General features: G+C 43.8%; 1 protein-coding gene and 1 long non-coding RNA gene across 3 annotated transcripts in view; both read left to right on the plus strand.

The window, feature by feature from the left end:
• The window catches only part of LOC148224154 (uncharacterized), a 45,461-nt gene extending 36,420 nt beyond the window's left edge, over nucleotides 1-9,041 (plus strand). Inside the window, exons 3-4 of the long non-coding RNA XR_015802082.1 lie at nucleotides 7,414-7,550; nucleotides 8,370-9,041. This is a non-coding gene — a long non-coding RNA (uncharacterized LOC148224154). The remainder of the gene's footprint in view (nucleotides 1-7,413; nucleotides 7,551-8,369) is intronic.
• A 4,347-nt stretch (nucleotides 9,042-13,388) lies between these two features.
• The window catches only part of EFEMP1 (EGF-like fibulin extracellular matrix protein 1), a 45,196-nt gene continuing 37,395 nt past the window's right edge, over nucleotides 13,389-21,189 (plus strand). Inside the window, exons 1-4 of one of the 2 annotated variants that reach the window (XM_088160768.1) lie at nucleotides 13,389-13,509; nucleotides 13,950-14,037; nucleotides 16,938-16,986; nucleotides 17,166-17,426. In XM_088160768.1, coding sequence (XP_088016894.1) covers nucleotides 13,957-14,037; nucleotides 16,938-16,986; nucleotides 17,166-17,426 — 391 coding nt within the window. In that variant the 5' untranslated portion in view covers nucleotides 13,389-13,509; nucleotides 13,950-13,956. Of the gene's footprint in view, nucleotides 13,510-13,682; nucleotides 13,823-13,949; nucleotides 14,038-16,937; nucleotides 16,987-17,165; nucleotides 17,427-21,189 lie in introns of those variants that run through there. The other variant, XM_014895121.2, reaches the window with a different exon arrangement.

Below are 21,189 nucleotides of genomic sequence, written 5' to 3' on the forward strand. Positions count from 1 at the left end.
CTCAGGCTGTCATTATAAGAATATTACATGTACATCAGTGTAGTGGATTATGAGTTAACATCTATATGAATTAACATGATATTTTACTCCCTGCCCATAACTGGATAACTGGACTTAGTTATCCTTGGAAGTTTCCATCCAGCTTGCCTCCAAGTGTCTATAAAATCACTAAGCAGTTTCTGCAGAGCATCTGCATCTCTCTACATCAACAATCAGCATCAGATACTACAGTCAGCCTCTGAGTTCAACCAGATTCAGATTCAGGACAGACCAAAGAATACCCTGACCAATGGAACCGAGCCACAATGTCTAATCTTACCTCAACAGAAGAGAGCATCCCTTGAAGGAGAAGAGTCATAGAGATGAGTCAAACATCAGCCCACCATGAAAAGATTTTGCCTTATTCACAGCAGCTTAGAAAAGGCCAGCATTTTCTCGAGGGAGGTCTTTGACTGTAGCCTCCAGCACCATGCTCTGACTTCCTGGCTCTGTGCTCAAGGGGGCTCCTCCTAATCCCAGAGATAACCTGCAGCACCTGCTTTGTGCAGCTTACAGAGAAGCAGAAGCCACGGAAACAGAGCAGGTGCCACCAGAAAGGCCCTCACACGGCTGCAATTGCTGTGTGTGTGCAGGTATGTGTATATTCATAGGTCTGTCCATACTTCCAGGGTTTCTGCACCCTCAGAAACTGATTTTTGTTTTCTGGGCAGCATTGCTTTCATTAAGAGCAGAACAAAAGGGACTGCAGGAAACATGAATAGGAAGGAGATGTGCCCAATAAGCATGGATAAAGGGAAGCTTGATGCCTGATTCATCAGCGCTCCTTAGACTCTGCCTATTACACTTCCCCAGCAGAAGTTCTCCCTCTCATTTGGGTCTTTGAAGACTCTGCACAGACAACAAGCATTGATAAAACTCTTCGCCATCGATGTCATCTTTAACTTCTCCTTTTACCTACACCGACATTAATATACACAAAGAAACTTTGCAACAAGAGCCTTTCATACCCCTCTCCTCTGGATCTCGCTCCTTCCCCTCACAGGTATCCATTGTCATCTAAAACACACGCTGCAGTAACACAGCCCCTCCCAGATTCCCTTGTGGTGCATTCTGTGAATCTGAAACCAGTCTGGTATTCCCAGAACCTGAACCTTAAGACAAACGGTTGTATTTAGGATTCCTAGTCTTGCCAGGTTCAGATTCTTTTCCTGAATTTGTCTTACACAACTTTAACCAAATGGAAACAGAAACCATATTTTGCACAGAAGATGAAGATAGAGCAGCAGCCTCAGAAAACATCATACCAGTACAGAAAGTTTAACCCTCACTGAGCAGCCCTGCTGCTGCTCAGATCACAAGGAAAGATGCCTCTGTAGGCATTCCCTAATACTGTGCTACCTGTGCTTTTCCTAATATCATAGAGGAACTGGTAATTGCTTAGGAAGGCAACAGCTGAAGCCTCACACAGGACACAACGTTTGTAGGCAGCAGCTTGCTACACCACTTATATAACTTATTCTTTTCTCTTTCATGCCATGTTAAAGAGGCAAACTGACTTAAGGGGTGTGGAGGGGAGTTATTACCACAGTTTAAACAAGAGGAAAATTAGTTTAATTGCGTATCTTAGACTATGCTGGCACTCTCCATAAAGCCATTATCTCCCTTTTTCAGGTGAGTCTGCACAGACGATTCATAATTTTGGCTCATTTCATCCATGAACACTTCTTTCTTCTTGAACTAGAGCAGAAGATTTTGCAAACTAGAAGTGAAGAGGATTAATGTGGCATGCAGGGAAGAGTTGTTTCCTCTGGCTGAGGATCCCCTTGGACAAAGCCACCATTTCAGCAGTTCCAGACTAGGGCAAGTTCGGCTGTGTCTCGTATCCCCTCTTCTCCACTGCTGCCCTGACATTTGAGCTGTAACTACCCTAACAGTCCTTTCGGAAATATTTGCACGTTCCTGTTTGCCTTCCAGCCAACATCCTGCGAGCATAGGAGACAAACCCCCTCACGCTGCCACTGGAGGGCAGCGCTACATTTCTAGATCCTTTTCTTATCTCCCACAGGAATTAATTTCATCGCATTCCAACACAATGGATCCACAACTTATCACTTCGGCTCAAGACTCTCATAAAAGCCTTCTTTGTTTTACAGCAAAGCACGGTGATAGCTTTTAACTCCCCACTTCGCTGTGCGTTTTTCTTTGAGAAGTTTGGAGCATCCCTGCGTGCAGGGCTTGGAAGGAACTCTGCGAAGCTTTTAAATGGAGATCCATTGAAGAAACATCTTTTTATTTTGCCAGGGTGCTGCTTGTTTCCATGGTGCATTCCCAGTCTCATAGGTTTATGGTATTTTCTGCTGCCTGTAAATTCATATGCTTTAACCAGCAACAATAGCGAATCATCTAAACTCACGTTCTTAAAGGTCAGCATTCTTTTAATGTGCACGTTTACTTAAAACCACAAATCTAAGTTAAGCAATTTTCACCCCAAAAGAACCGGATGGTTCAAATTTCCTCTTTTTTTCTTCTTTTTCATTTTCCTGCTATCAACTCCCCTATCATTTGGATAAATCTCTACCAATGTTGGATGTGAACATTTGCATTTAGATTTGCTTATTTGCACGTTCTCCCCCGATTGCTGCCAGCGGGGAGCACGGTCCCACTCACCACATCCTCAGTGGCATTCCCCAGAAAAGGATCCAGGGATAGCAGCTCCACAGTGCCCTCACACATGGCTTGAAGTTTCCGGGGGGGGGGTAGCCACAGATGTGCATGGACAGAGCCCAAAACATCGACCAAATAAGCCCCACACAGAGGTTTTGCCACGCCGCCTTTTCTGTTCAAGTGACTAAACAGACACTGCATCACGTTACCGCATCTCTCATTTACCTTAGCTGATTCATTCCCCTAATTCTGCTCTCTCATTCCTCAGAAAACTCTGCCAGCGGCTGCAGGGATTACTGGGGCTCCAAAGTCAGCTGTTAGTATTATACCACCACAATCTTGGGAAGCACGGATTGAATTTCCAGCCCCATTCAGGGACCTGGTCCCACTTTTGACCCCATGCACACCCAGCTCACACAACTGCATGGCATTTGGTGCAAGGCAAAAGGGAATTTTTTCTGGTACTGCCATATTAAATTGCTATCAGAACACCCCACTAATAAAAACAATATGTTGTACAAGTTCCTTTTCCTATTAGAAGCCCTACAAGTCAAGCCCCATAACTAAATACTTGTACTGGAAGTCTTCCAACCATGACTGGAAAAACACGCTGACATGAAAGTTTATTTTATAAGACACCAGAGGGGTCACTTCCAGATTAGACCAGATTGAATTCTCTTCACATTTTGTGAAACTCTTCAGGAGATTTGTTGTGGCATTCCACGGTTCTCTAGGCAAAAAAAAAAAAAAAAAAAAAAGCCAAACATACTGTATAGAGGTTGCAGATGCAAGAGTTGAACACTTCTTTTTAGAAAATACCAACCTGCAATAACAAATAATTTTGCTATTCACAAGAGAATCATTGAGTATTGCAAAACTTGATAATTACTGATTCATGACAGATTTAGGAAAAACATCAGCTTAAGTAATCAGGTCAGGGCACTGCTGTTGACCATAGTGTTGGCAAAAGAAACGGTTTCTGTCTTAATATCTTTCATCAAAGTTTAACATTTTATAGTGTTTAGCTTTTAGCACTTCATTGGTCCAGACCAGTAAACAACTGATAGCTTGAGAAGTTCAATTGTGAGCAAACATCTCTAGTTACTATTATCTTGCAATTCACTTACACCATTCACATACTTTTAAATTCAAGCTAGTAAAATCACTGAGAATCCCTGAGAGCTCTAATTTATTACTGCTGTTAATAAATTCACCAGATGATTAATCTCTTTTGCAGTCTGTGACCAAAAGTATGCTTTGTCACACATTGCCAGCTGGGAATAAAGATTTCATTCAGATCTCAAGGTGGACAAAAAAACAACCCTACCTTTTCGTGAAGGAAATGTGTGTGAACTTCATTCCCTCCTGGAAAATCAGGAGTTTTTCTCTAATAAAGACTACTGCAAATAAATCCATTTCACTTTCTTCCATGCCTCCCTAATATTTTTGCCTGACACTGGGAGTCATTCTGAAAAGGCAGCAGTGCAGTGAAAGAAGGCCTCCTGACTCCAAATGAAGTATTGTAATAGCACTTTTTTCCCTTCCTAAGATTCACACTAACCACCCCAAATTTCTAACAGTGAGAAACTGTTAATCCATACCAAGTAAGGATTTGTTTTGCAGTGGAGAGGATCCTTTCCTCCCCCTTCACCTACCGATGCTAAATGTGACACAATGAAGTGTGTGCTAGCACTTTGAACACCACACCTTGCCACACTTGGGGCCTCCCTCACAGGTACATTTCCTGCACTGTAGAAGGCTTTTACTAAATAATGAGAGCCCTGCTGGAGATGAGAGTCATCTAAATGAAGAATCTGGAGTAATTCTAGCCAAAAAATCCCACTGACATTCTCTACATGGAAGAGTTTTTACACATATTATGCAACTGGTAACGCTGAATCATTATTAGCTCCAAAGGAATGTTGTAAACCCCCTCAAACCTCTACCTTCAGAGAAACAAAATTGCATTTCTTTTTGTGCTTTTAGCCAATGTCTTTTTGAATCCATTGAAGAAAAGTATGGGGAAAACATGTAAAGGCCCTTCTTAATAACTGCAGTGCCACAGTCCTGAGGCCAAAGCCACCTCCTGTTTTTGTGCCCTTCCTTTTAAAGCAGCAAGGAATTTACCAGCAACTACAGGACCTGTCCCCAAAAGCCACGTGCACAGCTACCCACAAAAATGGAACAGGCTCCCAACCCACTGCAGTCAGACCACACAAGTTTTGATGCATCTCCAGTGCAAGGCAGAGAAAGAATCTGACCCTTAGTCCTACAGCAACAAGTGCCAAAAAAGCTATTTTACAATCACACAATCAAACAATCTGCTTCAACAGACTTAAATCATCCATCTTCAGGATGACATATTTCCACGTGTCCACAGCTTCCTCAGAGATACCAGTCAGGAGCACCAGTAACATGCAGAGATTTGTATATTAAAAGCCTTCCTGAAAGATTTACAGATTCCAGGTACTTAAAAACTGAGACAGATAATTAATAACTCAGCCAAAATTTGCTGACAAAATGTTGAACCAAGAGCTCTCCCTTGATTTAAGCTCAATCAATTCTGCTTTTCCTGCTCTGGTGTTTTCTTGCATTAGTGGAATTTCTATGGTAAAAGCTCTATTAAAGAGATCTACATCTGAAAAATGAAGGATGAACTTGAGCAGAATTGACCAAGCCCTAAAACTCTGACACATTCTAAGTACGGCCGCTACGAGTCAAAATTTCTACAACCACAGCTCACTGTTTAAAGTGCTGTCAAACATTACACTGAAAAAGGCTTTTTTCCAAAAGTAAGGGAGCCGAAAATCAAAAATCCTTTCTACATAGAATAGGATAAAAAGCAATAAATAGGAAGTCTTGAAGTAAGTGCTAGTAAGACACTGAGCAGGTAAATCCTCTCCCCTCCTCTGCACTGATGCAAGTGGCTCTTGCCACATGCCTCTTGCTCTTTTAGTTGGGATTTTATAAATGCATGGAAAGCCATGAGGACAGAGCAGTGCTCCAAGTGCAGCGTGGTCTGCACAAAGCATCCAATGCTTTTCTTAAAGCACCTACACCTCCTTTGCCTGATGTTCACTGAACTCCTGCTCAGCAAACCTCTGTCACCAGCCTTGTGGAGCCTTCTGCAGGAAGTGGGAGCCTGGAGCAGCAAACACTCCCTGGCTGGCAAAGGAAATGGCAAACCACGCCATTGCTGAGGACAAATCCTCACGTGGGAAGCTCTTGGCCTGTGATCCGTGCAGCACCTGCCAGTCCCGGGAGCCACCAGGCTGCCTTGGGGACACGAGGCAACACCTCAGGCCTTGTGCAGCCCCCCAAGAGGCACATTTTAATATCTTAATCTCCAGAACTGCGTTTACGACCTGCAGCTGTGGTGCCAAAGAGGCCCATGGCCCCTGACACACTGAGACTATTGTTGGCCAAAGAGAGCTCTGGGGTTTCTGGAGTGACATAAGAGAGCTGAACTGCACTGGGCTGCAGAGGGGGCTTGCGGGGGGGTTTGTATCCATCAGATTATTTTGGGCCTTTATCACTTCTAAATCATAACAGTTCAAGCACAGTAATGGGTGAATGAGCAGGAATTAATTTGCCAGGGCTTCCAGGGAATGAGAACTTGAACTGATTAATTAAAAGAAGAATCCCCGTGTTACCCGTGACTTAAAATGAATCTATGGTAAGCGATGTGTTAGTCTGTGACACAAATGACATGTTGGGGCTGTTCTGCAGCCTCTCCACCTCCACGACTTGGAGATGTGGTGCTCCCACTGCCTCACTCCCAGAATTGAATTTTTCCCCAATGTGGTTAAACTCCTACAGAGAATATTTTGGGAGCATACAGGGTTATGGGCGTTTCTGTGCCAGCTTTTCGTGGTATCATCTTCCAGCCTTTTCCAGAATTTTGATCCCTTTCAACCACAAGTATCTGCAAAGAGGGGTGAGAGGATAACCCCATCAATCTCACAAAGAGGAAAATCCCCACTGGTATTTGGATTCTGCTTTCTGTATGACAGCTTAAAGACAAACACTAAGCTTAATATTCCAGGGAATTCAAATGCTCTGATATACATCCTGTAGTATTAACAGGCAGATATTGAGCAGAAAAGTTGTGTCTCTGGACAATAATTAATAGGTTAACTGGGCAGGTTGTTTGCCAAGTTCACCCCCACACAATATAAACAAGAAATGTTCCTGCTTTTCCCCTGTTACTAGCTTCTTTTTTTTTTTTCCTCAAAAGAGAAAGAAAGGAAAATTCAGGAAGTTCAGAAGATGCTTATGGAACCAAACTATTGTTTAATATATCTACTGATCCTGATGTTCCTGAATTGTAAAAAACAAAACCAGTCCTTAGCAAGAGCTCTGCCTCACATATCTGTTCCTCCAAGGTTCTCTTTCACCACAGCATTCCCAAGAGGTCTCAGTTTGCTTGTGCTGAAAGATCCTAAGTCCTCTTAAGAAAGGTTAAATTATTCAAATTAATTCCCCAAATCTGGAGCTAAATACAATGCTGGAAAATTGCAAAAATGAGAACTAGGGCTTGAACAACCTGCTGGAGTTGAGCTGCCAGTCAATAACCCATGCTGGTCATACACAGGTTCATAGGAACCCACATTTACCCTTCTCAGAACTGACAGAGGAAGGGAAATGGATTTCCTGCATGGAGGGAGGATAAAGAGAGGACACAGAATTTTAACTCATCCACACCCATGAACGTTGCAGTAGATGAGTTCTGCCTGATTCTGCTTTCAGCTGAGGGGATGCTGAGGTGCCCACAGCAGGCCTGAAGGCAGCCTCACAGACAAGCACCCAAACCCCTGGACTTGGAATGGGATCTGAGTATCCAAGATATGATATCCAAACCAAGTGGCTCTGGAAATCCTAGACAGGTAAGTGAATGCACCCGCCCCGCTTCCCTGGGCATGAGTCACATCTTTTCCTCATTGCATAGAGAGTGTACCAAGAAATAGATTAAATGATTTGCACAAAGCTTCACAAGAAGCCAAAACTAGAGTTGAAAGCTGTCTCCAGCATATTCTGGGTGATACTAGATTTGAATTCTGGCATTTCTATGTTGTCTCTTAGCCAGAGCAAGGAACTGCACTGACACAGTTTAATCAGAACAACAGTATAATATTCCAGCTAGGATTTTCAATATCAGAAAGGCTGTCTACTCCTCAGATGGGTTGTATTTCTGGGAAAAAGTTCTCATTTTAACCAAATTGGTTGAAACCTAGTACAGCATCAGGCTTCAAGTCCCATGTGCAGCAATGCTGTTTTCCAGAGGAAAAAGGAGAAGAAATGACAACTCCAGTGTTAAAAAACCCACACATCCACACTGATGAATGTTTTCTAGGCTGCTGTTTCTCTTATCTGGCATGAGAAAGAGAAAAAAAGAGAAGGAAAACCACTGATAGAGAATGGAAAAGAGTTGCTGCACAGTATAAAAAGATGGAAGAAGTCAGAAATACAAGCTAGATGAGGAATATTTAAATTGCAGATACAATTTCTTAGCAAAAGCAAATAGCCAGTGCAAATTAAGCTACAGCCCAGATTTGCCATATCTGAAATTCTTACCACAAAGGGTCTTTACCTGTATGGTTAATCCATAGAAACAGATATTCTGGAGTGTAAATAAATGTGTGTAAGTTACAGCCCTGAAAACACTGAGAAAACACTCATTAACCATATTCTCTCATTTTCCAAAGGGGAGCCTGAAATCAACATCACCCAAGAGTATCATCAGGAGAGGTTTGCAGTCCTGGAAAATCCTTATTCCCTGAGATGCAAGAGGTGATGAACCACACATGGAAAGTGAAATGGGCTCGTCATCCCCCACATCATCACACCCTCATTTCTTGTGTTGTTTTCAGCTGTATCTGAAAACCACTCACTCTCCCAAAGCCCTTCAATTCCCTATTTATTAGGGCTGCACAATTGCACCAACAAAAAAAGATGGACAACCTCTGGGAGATGCCTTTCCCACTCACTCAGTCTCTCCTTCATGTTTCTTTTACTGACAAAGGACTCCAGTGGGAATAGTCACCACCTTATCTGGGCATCCAGATTTCTGCTGGAGTCCACAGAAACACAGAAAACACGGGATCACATCCCCATAAATTGCAGCAGACAAGCAAATTGCATGCTTGACAAATTGTATGCAGACCACAGGCTTGATCTTTAGCAAAAATCAAAATAAAAAATGGCAACAATGTTATACTTTAATATCCTCAGAGCATTGTTAGATGTTTAAAAATGAAAGCACGGATTAGCTCAAGTTAGCCAGAGGCCTCAGCATAACAAAACTCATGCAAGAACTCTCAAATAGGAGATAAATTGAAGAAAATAAAGGCTGAAATACTACTACTAGATTTTTCTAATCCAGCTCTCATGCCTTTTCTTTGTTAGTTTTCTCTAATTCTGTGTTGGCATCATCTCTCACCTATAAACTCTACTGCAAAGCAATAAACAAAGAATAACAACAAATATATGTTTAGACTGAATGGGAGAATTTAGCAGAAGGAGAGAATTTGTTCTCTGTCCCTTGCTACTGACATTTTGGTCCTTATTAACCTTTTGTCATTTCAAAACCTGTGATAAGAAACTGATATGGTGAATTTTTACTTCTATGTCAGCTTTCCATGGAAAGTGAGAGTAACTTCCTAACACAAACTTTCTTTCAAATTAAGTTTACAGTACAGTAATACCTCATGGCACACACAATATGCTCAGGATACCTACCTTGAAGATAAATAAACTTATATAATATTACCTCAAATAAAAATTTAACATTTGTCATGTTAAATCAGCAATAAAAAATCAGACATCAAATTCTTCCCAATTTATCCTTCACCAACACTATGTCACTTCCAAGTTGAAACATGGAAAAAAATTTGACATTTGCAGGGAGTGTGGCAGAAAGGCAGCCTGCCATGTTATCAAAATAATTTATGTTCTAAAATTCCTGTGAGTCCAACATGAAAATAACACCTCTACCATTCCAGCTCTGAGTTTAGACAACTCCAGTGTTACTGGATATGACACACTCAGGGACAGAAATCATCTTAAATTGACACCGATGGTCCCCCGAGCTGACAAACACGAGTTGCTTAAATTCTCCATGTGCTTCATTTTCTGTTCTAGGGAGTAATGTTTGAAACAGGAAAAGGGGGTCAGATCTGGGAGTAGAAGAGATTAAACTGCAATTTTGTTTTCCTCCTTTTCGAGCTAGCCTCTAGTATCAATCTCAGCCTGCTCTAAATTATGTCCAGCTGTCTGCTGCCCCCAGGGACAATTCTAGCAGCCAGAATTAGTTGGGAGTGCAGTGACATTTTAACCACACGCAGTCTTCCTTCAGCCTACCTATCCTTGGGTTTTTGAGGACAATGGGGGGTGGCAACACATCCTGCCAGGAATTAAAAATGTGAACATTGTAGTCGTAAACACATTCGAGCTAAAGAATTTATGAAAACTGTGGGGTTTAAAGAAAGCAAAAACTGAGATGTGACAAAGAGTTCACTAAAGCAGTAGGGAACAGAGTGCACAATTTTCAGAAGGAGCCAAAAGTTAGGAAAAAAGAAAAATCAGGGACCAGCCTGACGGGGCTTCTTCAATTGTTGTAGGGGTTGGCCTCAGCAGTGCCAAGCTGCTCGTGGTCAGCATGGAAGGAGGGATGGTTTGAGCACTGGGACATCTTCAGACACCCCAGCTATGTAAATAAGTTGTCCTTCAGCTCGTTCACGTACCTCACACTCCCATCAGCGTTTCCAAGCGTTTCAGTTCTTCTCTCCCACACCAGGCACGTTTCCAGTTGTCTCAGCAGGGAATATCTGAGCTACCAAATCATGGCCTGAGTATCCTACCTCCATTTAAAGGAGTGACAACCATCCTTGGCAGAACGGGGCATTTCAGCAAATGTGTAACACTGCCTGAGGCCAAGGGAAGGGAGTCCCTGCTCAGCCAGCACTCAGACATCCTCCAAAATGATGTTCCTGCTGTTCTCTGCTCTGCAGAACATCTTTCCAGAGGGGAAAAAACCAATTGCAGTCCTGTAATTCAGGCAGTTTTCCCATGTGGTAGCTTAAGACAAGAGTTTTTAAAATTTTTAATTAATCCAGAACCCAACAACTTAAATTCTGTTCTCTTTGTGTGACATGGATGGCAAGCCACAATTCAAATGACAATTCAAAACTCACTAAGTAGTGTTGCCAATTAGATAAAAGCAATTATGATGTTATTTTGCATTCATTAGATTATTAGAAATACACACATTTCTTTCTATGAGCAAGAAACAGTGAAGTTTTAAATATACGAGGGACCACATCACAAATAGGAATCCAATTTACACCAGCTGAAGTGAACAACTCAGAGCCAATCTAACACTGTGAAGTTGTATTCTTAAATAATTAAATGTAGGCTTTAAAGGAATAATTTTGCAGCAGGAGAACACATGTCAAAAGATAGCCTGTTATATATAAAATAAATATACACATGAAAGTACATGCAAAATGTCCTATAATAACGTAGTCAACTTAGATTTTCTTTATTACACCGTGTTGTTGCTTCTGTTCTTTATTTACCAGTGAGGTGTGTGGATTGTAAGTACGTTTTCAGGAGTCCCACTTACCTGTAAGCACAGAAACTGCAATGAGGGAGGGAAAAACTTGCCTTCTCTCACAGCCACCTAAAAAAATAAAAGATAGGGAACATATGGTTGCAGCTACAAGTATTCTAAAACTACCAGCTTGGCTGATTCTAGAACAGATAAGAAGTGATTTGATTCAGAGACAAAATTAATGAGCACTGCATGGCCGTCCAAAAAAGAACTCATGCTTTATGTAAGATAACTATAATTTAATGTTAAGAATTTCAGGGACTGTATAGGAAAGGCATTCTCGAGGCCAGCAGTGTCAGAGGTCTGCAGCCTAGTAAGGCATATTTTCAGATTTCCAGTTTTCCAGGCCCTTCAAGGCCCATTAAGGAGGCCAAAACTTCTTTTAAAACTAAATACCTCCTGTTGAACTACAAGAACAGAACAGAGTTGCTCTATTGTGTCACAGGCCCCTCAGAAGCAAAACTGGGGAATTAAATAAAGATCCAGTGAACACATTCCTGGACACCTTCTCCCCACCCAAACCCACCAAACCCCTGCGTTGTCACCTCATCCTTCCTTCTGTCCACGCCTTCTGGGTGGGGAAATAACAGCATTTCATAGCCTGAAAAGGTTTTTTTTTAGAAGTGATGATTGCTGAGATGGTGTCTGTGGAGCAGACATTGCCCTGTGGAGGGCTCCTTATGGCTTTCATCTAGCTAATTTTTAATGGCCACAATCCACCAGTCCTACTATTTTAAATTTCCAGGGGAGGTTTAGATTAGAAATTACTGAAAAAAATTTCAAGGAAAGGGTTGCAAAGCGCTGAAAGGGGCTGCCCAAAGCAGTGGTGGAGACACCACCCATGGAAATGTTCAAAAACGTGTGGATGTGGGACGTGAGAGCGAGAATATTGGAAATAAATTCTGTTTACAACCAAGTGAAGGGCAAGAGATCTAAAGGCCTTTTTGCAAGTTTATTTTCTTTTAAATCTGCTCGTGTTCAGTGTTTGGCTTGTATAATGCATGTCATGGAAGGAGAGGGAATTACACAAGCTTGGACTGGGGAAAATCATTTCCACATCTAGTTATGGTTGTAATTGAGGACATGGTAGTGATGAACCCGATAAAGTTCTTTTTTCTCAACCTTAACGATTCTATAACTGCGTGACTCACGACACACCCCAGAACGACGGCCGTGCTTCGCTCCCTCGAGGATCCCAACCGGGCCACAGCCACCGACCGGCGTGAAGGAGCAGCTCTCGGGGCCGCTGCCGCCTTCTCCTCACGGCTTCATGCGCGGGGCCGGCAGGGCCGCTCTTTCCTGTCCCGCGGTGCCGGTGTCGGGGTCCGGGGCTGCCCTCACGGCTCTGCCCTCGCGGCAGTGACCTCATGGCTGCGCCCTCGCCCCTGCCCTCACGGCTCTGCCCTCGCCGCTGCTCCCGCACGGCTGCCCTCGCCGTCCTCACGGCTGTGCCCTCACGGCTGTGCCCTCACGGCTGTGCCCTCACGGCTGCTCTCATGGCTCTGCCCTCATGGCTATGTCCTCACGGCTGCGCCCTCACGGCTGTGCCCTCACGGCTGCCCTCACGGCTGTGCCCTCACGGCTGCGCCCTCACGGCTGTGCCCTCACGGCTGCCCTCATGGCTGTGCCCTCACGACTGTGCCCTCACCGCCGCCCTCACGGCTGCCCTCACGACTGTGCCCTCACCGCCACCCTCACGGCTGTGCCCTCACGGCTCTACACTCACGGCTACGCCGTCGCCGCCGCCCTCACAGCTATGCCCTCGCTGCTGCCCTCACGGCTCTACCCTCACTGCCCCAACATGGCGCCGGCGGGGCCGCACCTGCCCGCGCGCGGGCGCGGGGCCGGCAGGGGGCGCGCGCGGCGCCGGCGGGACAGGCGCCCCGTTCTATTTAGCCCGGGGCCGGCACCGGGCACGCACCGACAGCAGCGGGGGAGCAGCGGCCGCCGGGCACGGACGGACAGCGGGAGAACGGGGACGGACGACCGGCAGCTCCGCACGGCAGCGAGGAGGGAAGGAAAGGACAGCGAGGGGCACCGCACCAACACGTCTGGAAAGGGAAGGAGCTGCCGCACCGCACCGGCACCGCGCAGGCACCGGGGGAAAGGGAAGGAGCGGCCCCGCCGGCACCGCACGGGCAGCGGGGCAAGGCGAGCGAGCGGCCGCCGGCAGCGCAGAGGAGCGGAGGCAGCAGCGGACGGGAGCAGCGGCGGGAGCCCGCCCGGTCCCGCAGGTAGGAGCGGGCACCGCGGGCGGCTCCGTGCAGGGCTCGGAGGCTCCGCCGCCTCCCGGGTCCCCGGCAGGTGAGGGGTGTCCCCCACGCCTCGCTTTCACCGAAAAATTACTTTTCCGCCCTAAAGCGTGCGCCGCTGCCCGCGCCTTGCCTGGGGCTGCTGCCGGTGAGCGCTGGGGTGTTTTAAACTCCATTGACTGGTTATTTCCGCCCCTCTCTCCCAGCTGGATAAAATCCCCGGGCTGGGAAGCACGGCCAAGCCTCACCCTCTCCTTGCGGGAGCGAGCGGGCAGCGCCCGGCTGCTTCTCCCAGGTACGGGCTGGGTGGGCTCCCCGGGCAGGAGCCGCTCCTGACCCGGTCCCGGGGTTGCTGCAGCCTCTTCCAGCAAAGGAGCCCGCTAAAAGCATTCCTGCTTCATTTGTTTTTCCTTTCTTTCAAGGTTCACGATGTTGACAGCTATGTTCTTGGCTGCGCTCATTCTTATTACAGTACATTCGCAGGAAACTGAGGAAACCATAACGTACACGGTAAGGTTTAATAGACTTGGAGATAATTACTGCTTTGCGGGGATTCTTTGCTAAATGACCCTTAAGAAAAACTGAATTTCTTGCCAATGTATAGCATGTGCTACAGAGGTCGTTGAGTTCGAATGTTAACCATGAAATAAGCTGTTCCCTGCACTCAAACAGCTTTTAAAAGTTCAACTTGACAAGATTGAGCAAAAGGCATTACAACTGCTTGTTTGGCAAAGTTTATCTGTGTGCTCAGTTTGAGGGACTGAATAAAATTAGGAGGTTTTAATATTTGCTTTAACCCATTTTCATAAACGCAGGGTCCCTAGGACCTTCATTTGAAATATATGGAGTTTGACAGATAATTAGGTCAAACATTCTTTTGTGTTTTCTTATGGATGTTTCAAGCTGCTTTTAACAAAATGTAAGTACTTCCAAATTTGGGGCTCTTAATGAAGAATCTGAATCCTGGAGTGATCATGGGACTGTTCTTTTCTGAGCTGGTTTTGAGCAGTGGTTTTGCATGGCTTGATAAAATTGTTCAAGAATACTGGAAATAGGTCCTGCTTGCAAGCAAGTGACAGGCTAAGAGATTTAAAGGCCTTTTTGTCAGGCTTTTTCTTTTCAATCTGCTTGTGTTCAGTGCTTGGCTTGCATAATGCCTGTCATGGAAAGAGTGGCAATTACCCCAGCTCGGGCTGGGGAAAAACCCGCATTTTCACATCTGATTACAGTTGTAATCCCTGCAACTTGCTTCATATGGGTGGACCTCTGGATATGTGCACACACATCAGCCCAATGCCACACAAGCAGAAAATTCTGCACACATGCAAAAAGTTAGAGAACCACAGCCAAAGCCCGGGATTGTGTCTTATACAAGTAATCCCACTGAAGTCAGTGGGATGGCTCAAGCAAGTAAATATTGCAGAGTTGGACCTTCTTGTAGAAGTCAAGGCTTAAAGAAGCCTCAAGTGAGCATCAGGAAGTCAGTAATAAAATACTTTAACACTGGGCTTTAGAAGCATTAGGGTTTTGAAGGCTGGGAGTAGTTTTATTTAGAGGCTTCTGTGATTTTACTTTTTTTAAGTTCCTACATATAATGGAAACTGAAGATGTAAATACCTTTTGAAAATCTGGACTAAACAGGGATCCCACCCTTCTCCTTTCCCACTGCTATTATATGAGAGAGGGTTTAATTATGTAGGATTTCACATAATTCTGATTATACCAACTAAACATTTCTACCAAGCCTAGGTGACTTGGGCACCTATGTTCCCTTTTTAAGGAGATCCCAGCCTTTAGGTGCTTCACTGATCCTTAAACGCTGGTCATGTAAAATGAAACAAAAAGCCCAGCTTTGGGAGATTTTGCTCTTGGGATGCTACTGTTTCTCATGCACACATTGTATCCATGGAGGGCCAAATCCTTTGCTATTGTAAAAGCCTTTGGCTGCAGTAATAGATGGACTTGGCTCCTTGCAGTTAAACAGACAGTACTTCTGTTGTGCATTAACAGGAATTGGGTGATTCAGTAAATGCATGAATTAGCTGTTTTCCTTTGGGTTTGCCTTTTCATAGCTACAGTAACTTTGGAGTTGTCAACTCAGCATGTAGTCAATCCTTTAGAGAGTGTCCACTTACCCCTTGGGGAGAAAAACCCTTCCAAGCCACAACTCACTGCAACATATGACAAATCGCTGGTGTCACCTGCAAGAGAAGAAAATATTTTCAATCCTCCTGCTGAGTCAGAGTCCTTCAGTAACAAATCCCTCAAAATAACTTGAGGATGGGACCTGCAGCAAGTGGATCTTCCTGGCATCAGAAAGCCAAGTTTGTCACTTGCAAGTCCCTCAGCAGCAGAGGAGTTGCAGTAAGATTTAGCTTGTTTGACTGTGACGAATTACTTTAGCCAACCCCATTCTATTTTGTATGGGGCCATCAAAGTAATACCCTGAGCAGCCCAAGATGCATCTACACAGCACAGCCTGGTTGATTCAATGATATTTTAATGTTTTAAGTGTTTCTGCTGCAGTTGGTAGCACCATGATACTTTGCTAATCAGTGTCTGTAACTGTGACCTACGATTAAAATGACTGCCCTCTGGATAATTTAATGTTTTTGGGCAGAGGAGTAATGAAGATGCAGAGCAGACTATTTAAAATCTTTCCTAAACTTGCTGGTGTGCATTGATATGAATAGTTGCTGAGTATAGCCTTGTTTGAATTTTGCAAAGCCTTGTATAAATAAGTAGTCTTGCTATTATAAACTCTAACCATTTATTGTGTGTCTCATAGTATAAATTGTCCTTCCTAGACTGCAGTTCCTGTAGTCACATGATTAAAAAGCATGTGAATGAATTTCCAGCTGTCATGGGATCCTTCCCCATTGCTAGAGTGCTAATGGGAGAGAGGATGAAGTCCATGGGCACAGAGTCCTCTTAGTCCCTCTGGCAAACAGAGCCTGGCAATGAAAGAGGTTCACCTGCTGGAAGGGAACAGGAAATGAGATCCAAATTCAGAAAAACTTGTTGCTTTTCATTAGAAGATTTTTTTGTTCTGGTCAGCTTGGTCACACCAAGGATTTGGCCAAGGACAGATGGTATAACACAGGCCATAGGAACAAAGCAAGGAGAAAACAAGGTTTTCTCACTTTGCTCCCCATCCTGCTCACAACAAACAATACCTTGGGAACTTCCTGAGACAGATGTGCTCTGTGTCATAGAGCATTCCAAGTGGGAAGAGAGTCAGGAGTTCTGCTGCTCCCACACAGCAGTGCTGTACCAATTGCCATTTCTCTAGCCTACTAAGGTATTGCATTTCCCTTTGTATCACACTCTGAGTTCAGTGAATACACCCGACTGTTTTCCAAAACAAAGAATCCTGAGTAACCAAATTTTTTTTTTTTTTTTCTCCACAGCAATGCACAGATGGCTATGAATGGGATCCTGTTAGGCAACGGTGCAAAGGTACAGTAAATAATTTTCAAAGACAGACTTGCCACTGGTATTCTTTAAGTATTCTCACTGCACACCCCTGTTTTGGACACGGAGGTGTGCGTGCATGTCTCGTCGTGTTTCTTTGTGTTAATGGCTGTTGCAGAAGGTTCGACTGTTAAAAGCATGACTTGTGTTGTTGCTAACCACAGATATTGATGAATGTGAAATAGTCCCAGATGCATGTAAAGGTGGGATGAAATGTGTTAACCACTATGGAGGATACCTCTGTCTACCCAGAACAGCGCAAATTATTGTAAATGAGCGAGAAGAAGCAGCAGCTGAATCCACAAGTGGTCGAAACAACGTCATTCGCCGGACCCCTGCCGACCCCCAGCGCGCCCCTCCCAACCCAACCCACCAAATCCAGTGTGCAGCTGGGTATGAGCAAAGTGACCACAACGTGTGCCAAGGTAAGCCAGCGCCTGCCTCGCTCCTGCTGCAGTGCGGGTGACCACAGAGCCGGGGCACTGACAGCCTGTAGCCTTGCACTGACTGCAAGTGGCTGTTGCTCCACTGACACCTTTAAAGATACAAAAATAAAATACAGAAATGTCACTGTTGTTGTTCAAGGCATCAGAATGTGCAGTTTGTTGAAGCCTTACATTCTGTTCTATCTCTTTTGGGCTAAGGTGTTGAATTTATTCCGTTGTCTGTAGCTCCTTAAAAAAGTCTTTAAACAACTCTAGTGAAGCATTTTGTGTTGTATTAAGTATGTCTAGGAAAGAAAGTGCTCTGAAAAGCGTGGGCAATGCAGCAAGGCATAAACAATTTGGAAAGGTTTGCAGAAGTCTGTATTTCTCAGTAAGTGAATGCTGAATGAACAAAAAATAACCACAGGATGAACTTTTGCTTAGAGCAGGCTGCAGTGCAGAAGGCTCCTCTATTTTTATTGTGGATAAGGAATATTCCTCCAGCAGTAGGAACCCAACTTCTGAACAGCCTGTGCTCTTCTGATCTCTGTGGAAGTAGCCCTAGGCAGACCTTGCCAGTTTACTTCCAGTCCTATCCTGGCCACTCTTTGAAACTATGGCAATGAAGAGCTTTCATCTGAGTGTACATGCACCACACACAGTGCCAAAAATTCTCAGGGCATTAGCAATGTTAATTGTATGCATTCAGGAACCAGCCTCACAAGCACTACTGTAAACTAAGACTGTTTCATTTATTATTTTATATAAATAGTTTACTCTTCTACTTGCTGAAGTAACAAATGTTTCGGCCATTGTTTTGTTTTCTTTCATAGAAATATATTCTACCCCTTGCTCACAAACTTGCTTTTCAAGTACATTGGAGGGACACCCGTGCAAAGAGAGGGCAAAACCTGACCCCATGGTTCATCTTTTCCACTTTGTGGCCTGTAACTGTATAATCACATAAAATAGTACTTTAGGGACTGTAATCAGGGCAGGCTGTAATACACAGTGGTAGTTTCCTTCTCCCTGGTTTCATGTACACAGGACATTATTTATCACTAGTAAGTAAATTCCCTGTCATTGTGGAGTACAGTAATCATCATGGAGGCTGGAGGAGTTATTTTTGTAGGCAAAGCCTCAGAGTTGCATTTCTGGCTTATCTGCTCCTGTCCAACATTTCTGTCACTCTGATTCAAGAATGTCAAGTACAGAACCTACCACAGGAGGTCAGATCTCCTTAACCCTGGACATTCACTGGGGGTCATCAAGGGAAAAATCAATGCTAAGGATGGAAAATTGGCTTTTTCCTTAGTTTAACTTGGCAAAGCAGCAGCAGAACCAGGAGCAGAACTGCTGGGTTGGGCCTGGCAATCTCTCCTTCAGGTGATGCTACTGGCACTACTCTTCACTGGTGAACTGTAATAAACTGTTCCAGCTTCAGCACATAACACTTTGATTTGATAAAAAAAGCAGGTCATGCTAGAAAATTTCAAAACATGACCATCCCTTTTGCTACTCTGGCTTTAGAAGCATAAATTTGAGATACAATAAGGCAGTTTGACAGCATTTAGTGCCCATAGTTTTTGCCCCATATAAAGGTTGCAGGTTAGGTGTAACTTAGAGACTGGCAACTGGTTGAGGTTTCTGCTTTGAGAAGAAATTGGTGGTGATACGTGACTATTACTTTACTCCCTGCTCTGGCTTCCTGGAACTTGCAAGTAAATATTAATATTAAATTCCCAAATCTTTGGTTAATTTATAAAAACAACTAAGTGTTGTTACAGTACCAGAAGTTTTAACCAGCAGGCACACAAACTATGGTGAAATCTTGGGCCTGACTGAATCAAGCTACTCATTTCCTCATGCCAAAATTTCAATCTAAATGCAGAAAGCATGGAAATATTAGTGTTTAAAAGCTGAAATGTATTGTACTGAATGTATTCCAGCTGGAAGGGTAGTGGACAGTGTGCTTGAAATGAAGGATAAAAGACTTTTGGAGCACTTAAAGCATGCATTCAACTTCATGATCTTCATGCTTTTCACTGCTGAAAATATCTTATAAAAGATAATCTTGATCAGCAATGGTCCCGCTGCGGATTTATTTAATTATGGTTAAAAGACTTTGCTATGATAACTGCTCGAGGCTCCTAGGGAGTGTAACTTACAGATATAGTCACACTTAAGCTTGTTTTATTGTTTAGTAAATCAAATATGAAGTCCAGCTCCTTCTAATTGTTTGCAGATGTATGACATTTTCCTTCCAGTCCAGCAGCACTAAGTATTTTATAACCAATGTGAAAGTGTGGAGACCTCTGTTTCAAACAATAACATGCTCTGAGGAGCTGAATTACTGACATCATGCTGCAGTGTGAGGGGCCTTCTGTTTTAACACCAATGTCCACTCCCTTTTCAAGCATGGAATAGTGGGGGAATGACAGGCCAAACACAGTCCTGTGGTTCCTGTGCTTGGAATAAATGCCCATGAAGGACACTGGTCCTGGTGGAGCTCACTCCAGTGATGTGCTGATATATTTTTATAACTAGTAGTGAGCAGAAATGTTCCAGTGTGACCACACTGATGTTAGAAGTGGGGTAGCAAACATTTCCTGGGACATTTTTAAGATATTCTTTATGAGCAGTGATGCCAGGAACCCCCAGACTGAAGCAAGGATGAGGGAGGTCATTCTGGAGGAAGATCTCTGATATGGAAAAAGTTGTGCTGCAACATAAACACTTGAACTGTACTTTAAATTCTGAGTTTATGACCTTACCTAATTCCCTTCCCTCTCCATCCCAATCAGTTCCCACTTCACTGTCACTCTTAAATTTGGTCCCTAAGGGAGATGCCAGTGTGTGGCACCTGGTCACACTTCCAGGAGGCCACTTGGATGTTCAGCCCTGCCACTGTGAGGGTATCACTGTAATGGGGAAGAGCAAAAAAACAGAGTAAGAAATCATTTGAAGGAAATCACTGAGTTAACTCGTGTTCCTAGACCTTTTTTCCTGGTCAAAACCATAAATAGCTGCACTCTGTGCCTGCAAACAGGAATGAGTTGTATTTTACTTTGTTGTTAGGCTCTCTGTGATTCTAGTCTGCTCCTATTGAATTCAAAAGAAAATCACCCAATTAATTCAATTTTGTCAAATCTGGTCTGCAAGAAAGTCCTGGCTTCTCCTAGATTGTTAATGACACTTGAATGAAAAAAAAGGACCAAAATGGTACCAAATAACCTGTAAACTTGAGAAGGGAAAAGAACTTATTTTCCTTAATTTCTATCATGCTGGCAATACAAGCAATAAAGTAAGCAAACATTTCTGCTCCTCAGCTAGATTAGTTTTTGATATTTCTCCAGCCTGTTTGTAACCCTTTCTGCTGCTGCACTACCAAGTACAGGAGGGAGACAGATTGCAATACAGGAGATCAGTGCTTGCTTCTGTGGGAGAAAGATATTTTTCCAGAGTTCTGCTCAGACTTAGTGGATATCGGTTGCTTTTTTCCTCCTCTATGGAAGGGGGAAAATTAATTTGTTTTCTATGCTGTGGTTATTTTTCCTCCTGCAAAATCATTTTAGGTATCTTTACATTGGTAGAGGTTAGGTTGGGGTTTTTTGTGTGTTTGTTTGTTTTCTGGTACTTTTCAAAGTATCTCATACTCAAGCTATGCTTTTAACTCAAGAAGTTAATTGTGAGTAAGACAGATAAGGCCAAATTTTTCAGCTGTAGAATCCTTTTTGTTGTCCTGTAAAGGGGGGAGGAACAA

This window comes from Sturnus vulgaris, chromosome 3 (assembly GCF_052056855.1).
Source record: "Sturnus vulgaris isolate bStuVul1 chromosome 3, bStuVul1.hap1, whole genome shotgun sequence".
NCBI lineage: Eukaryota > Metazoa > Chordata > Aves > Passeriformes > Sturnidae > Sturnus > Sturnus vulgaris.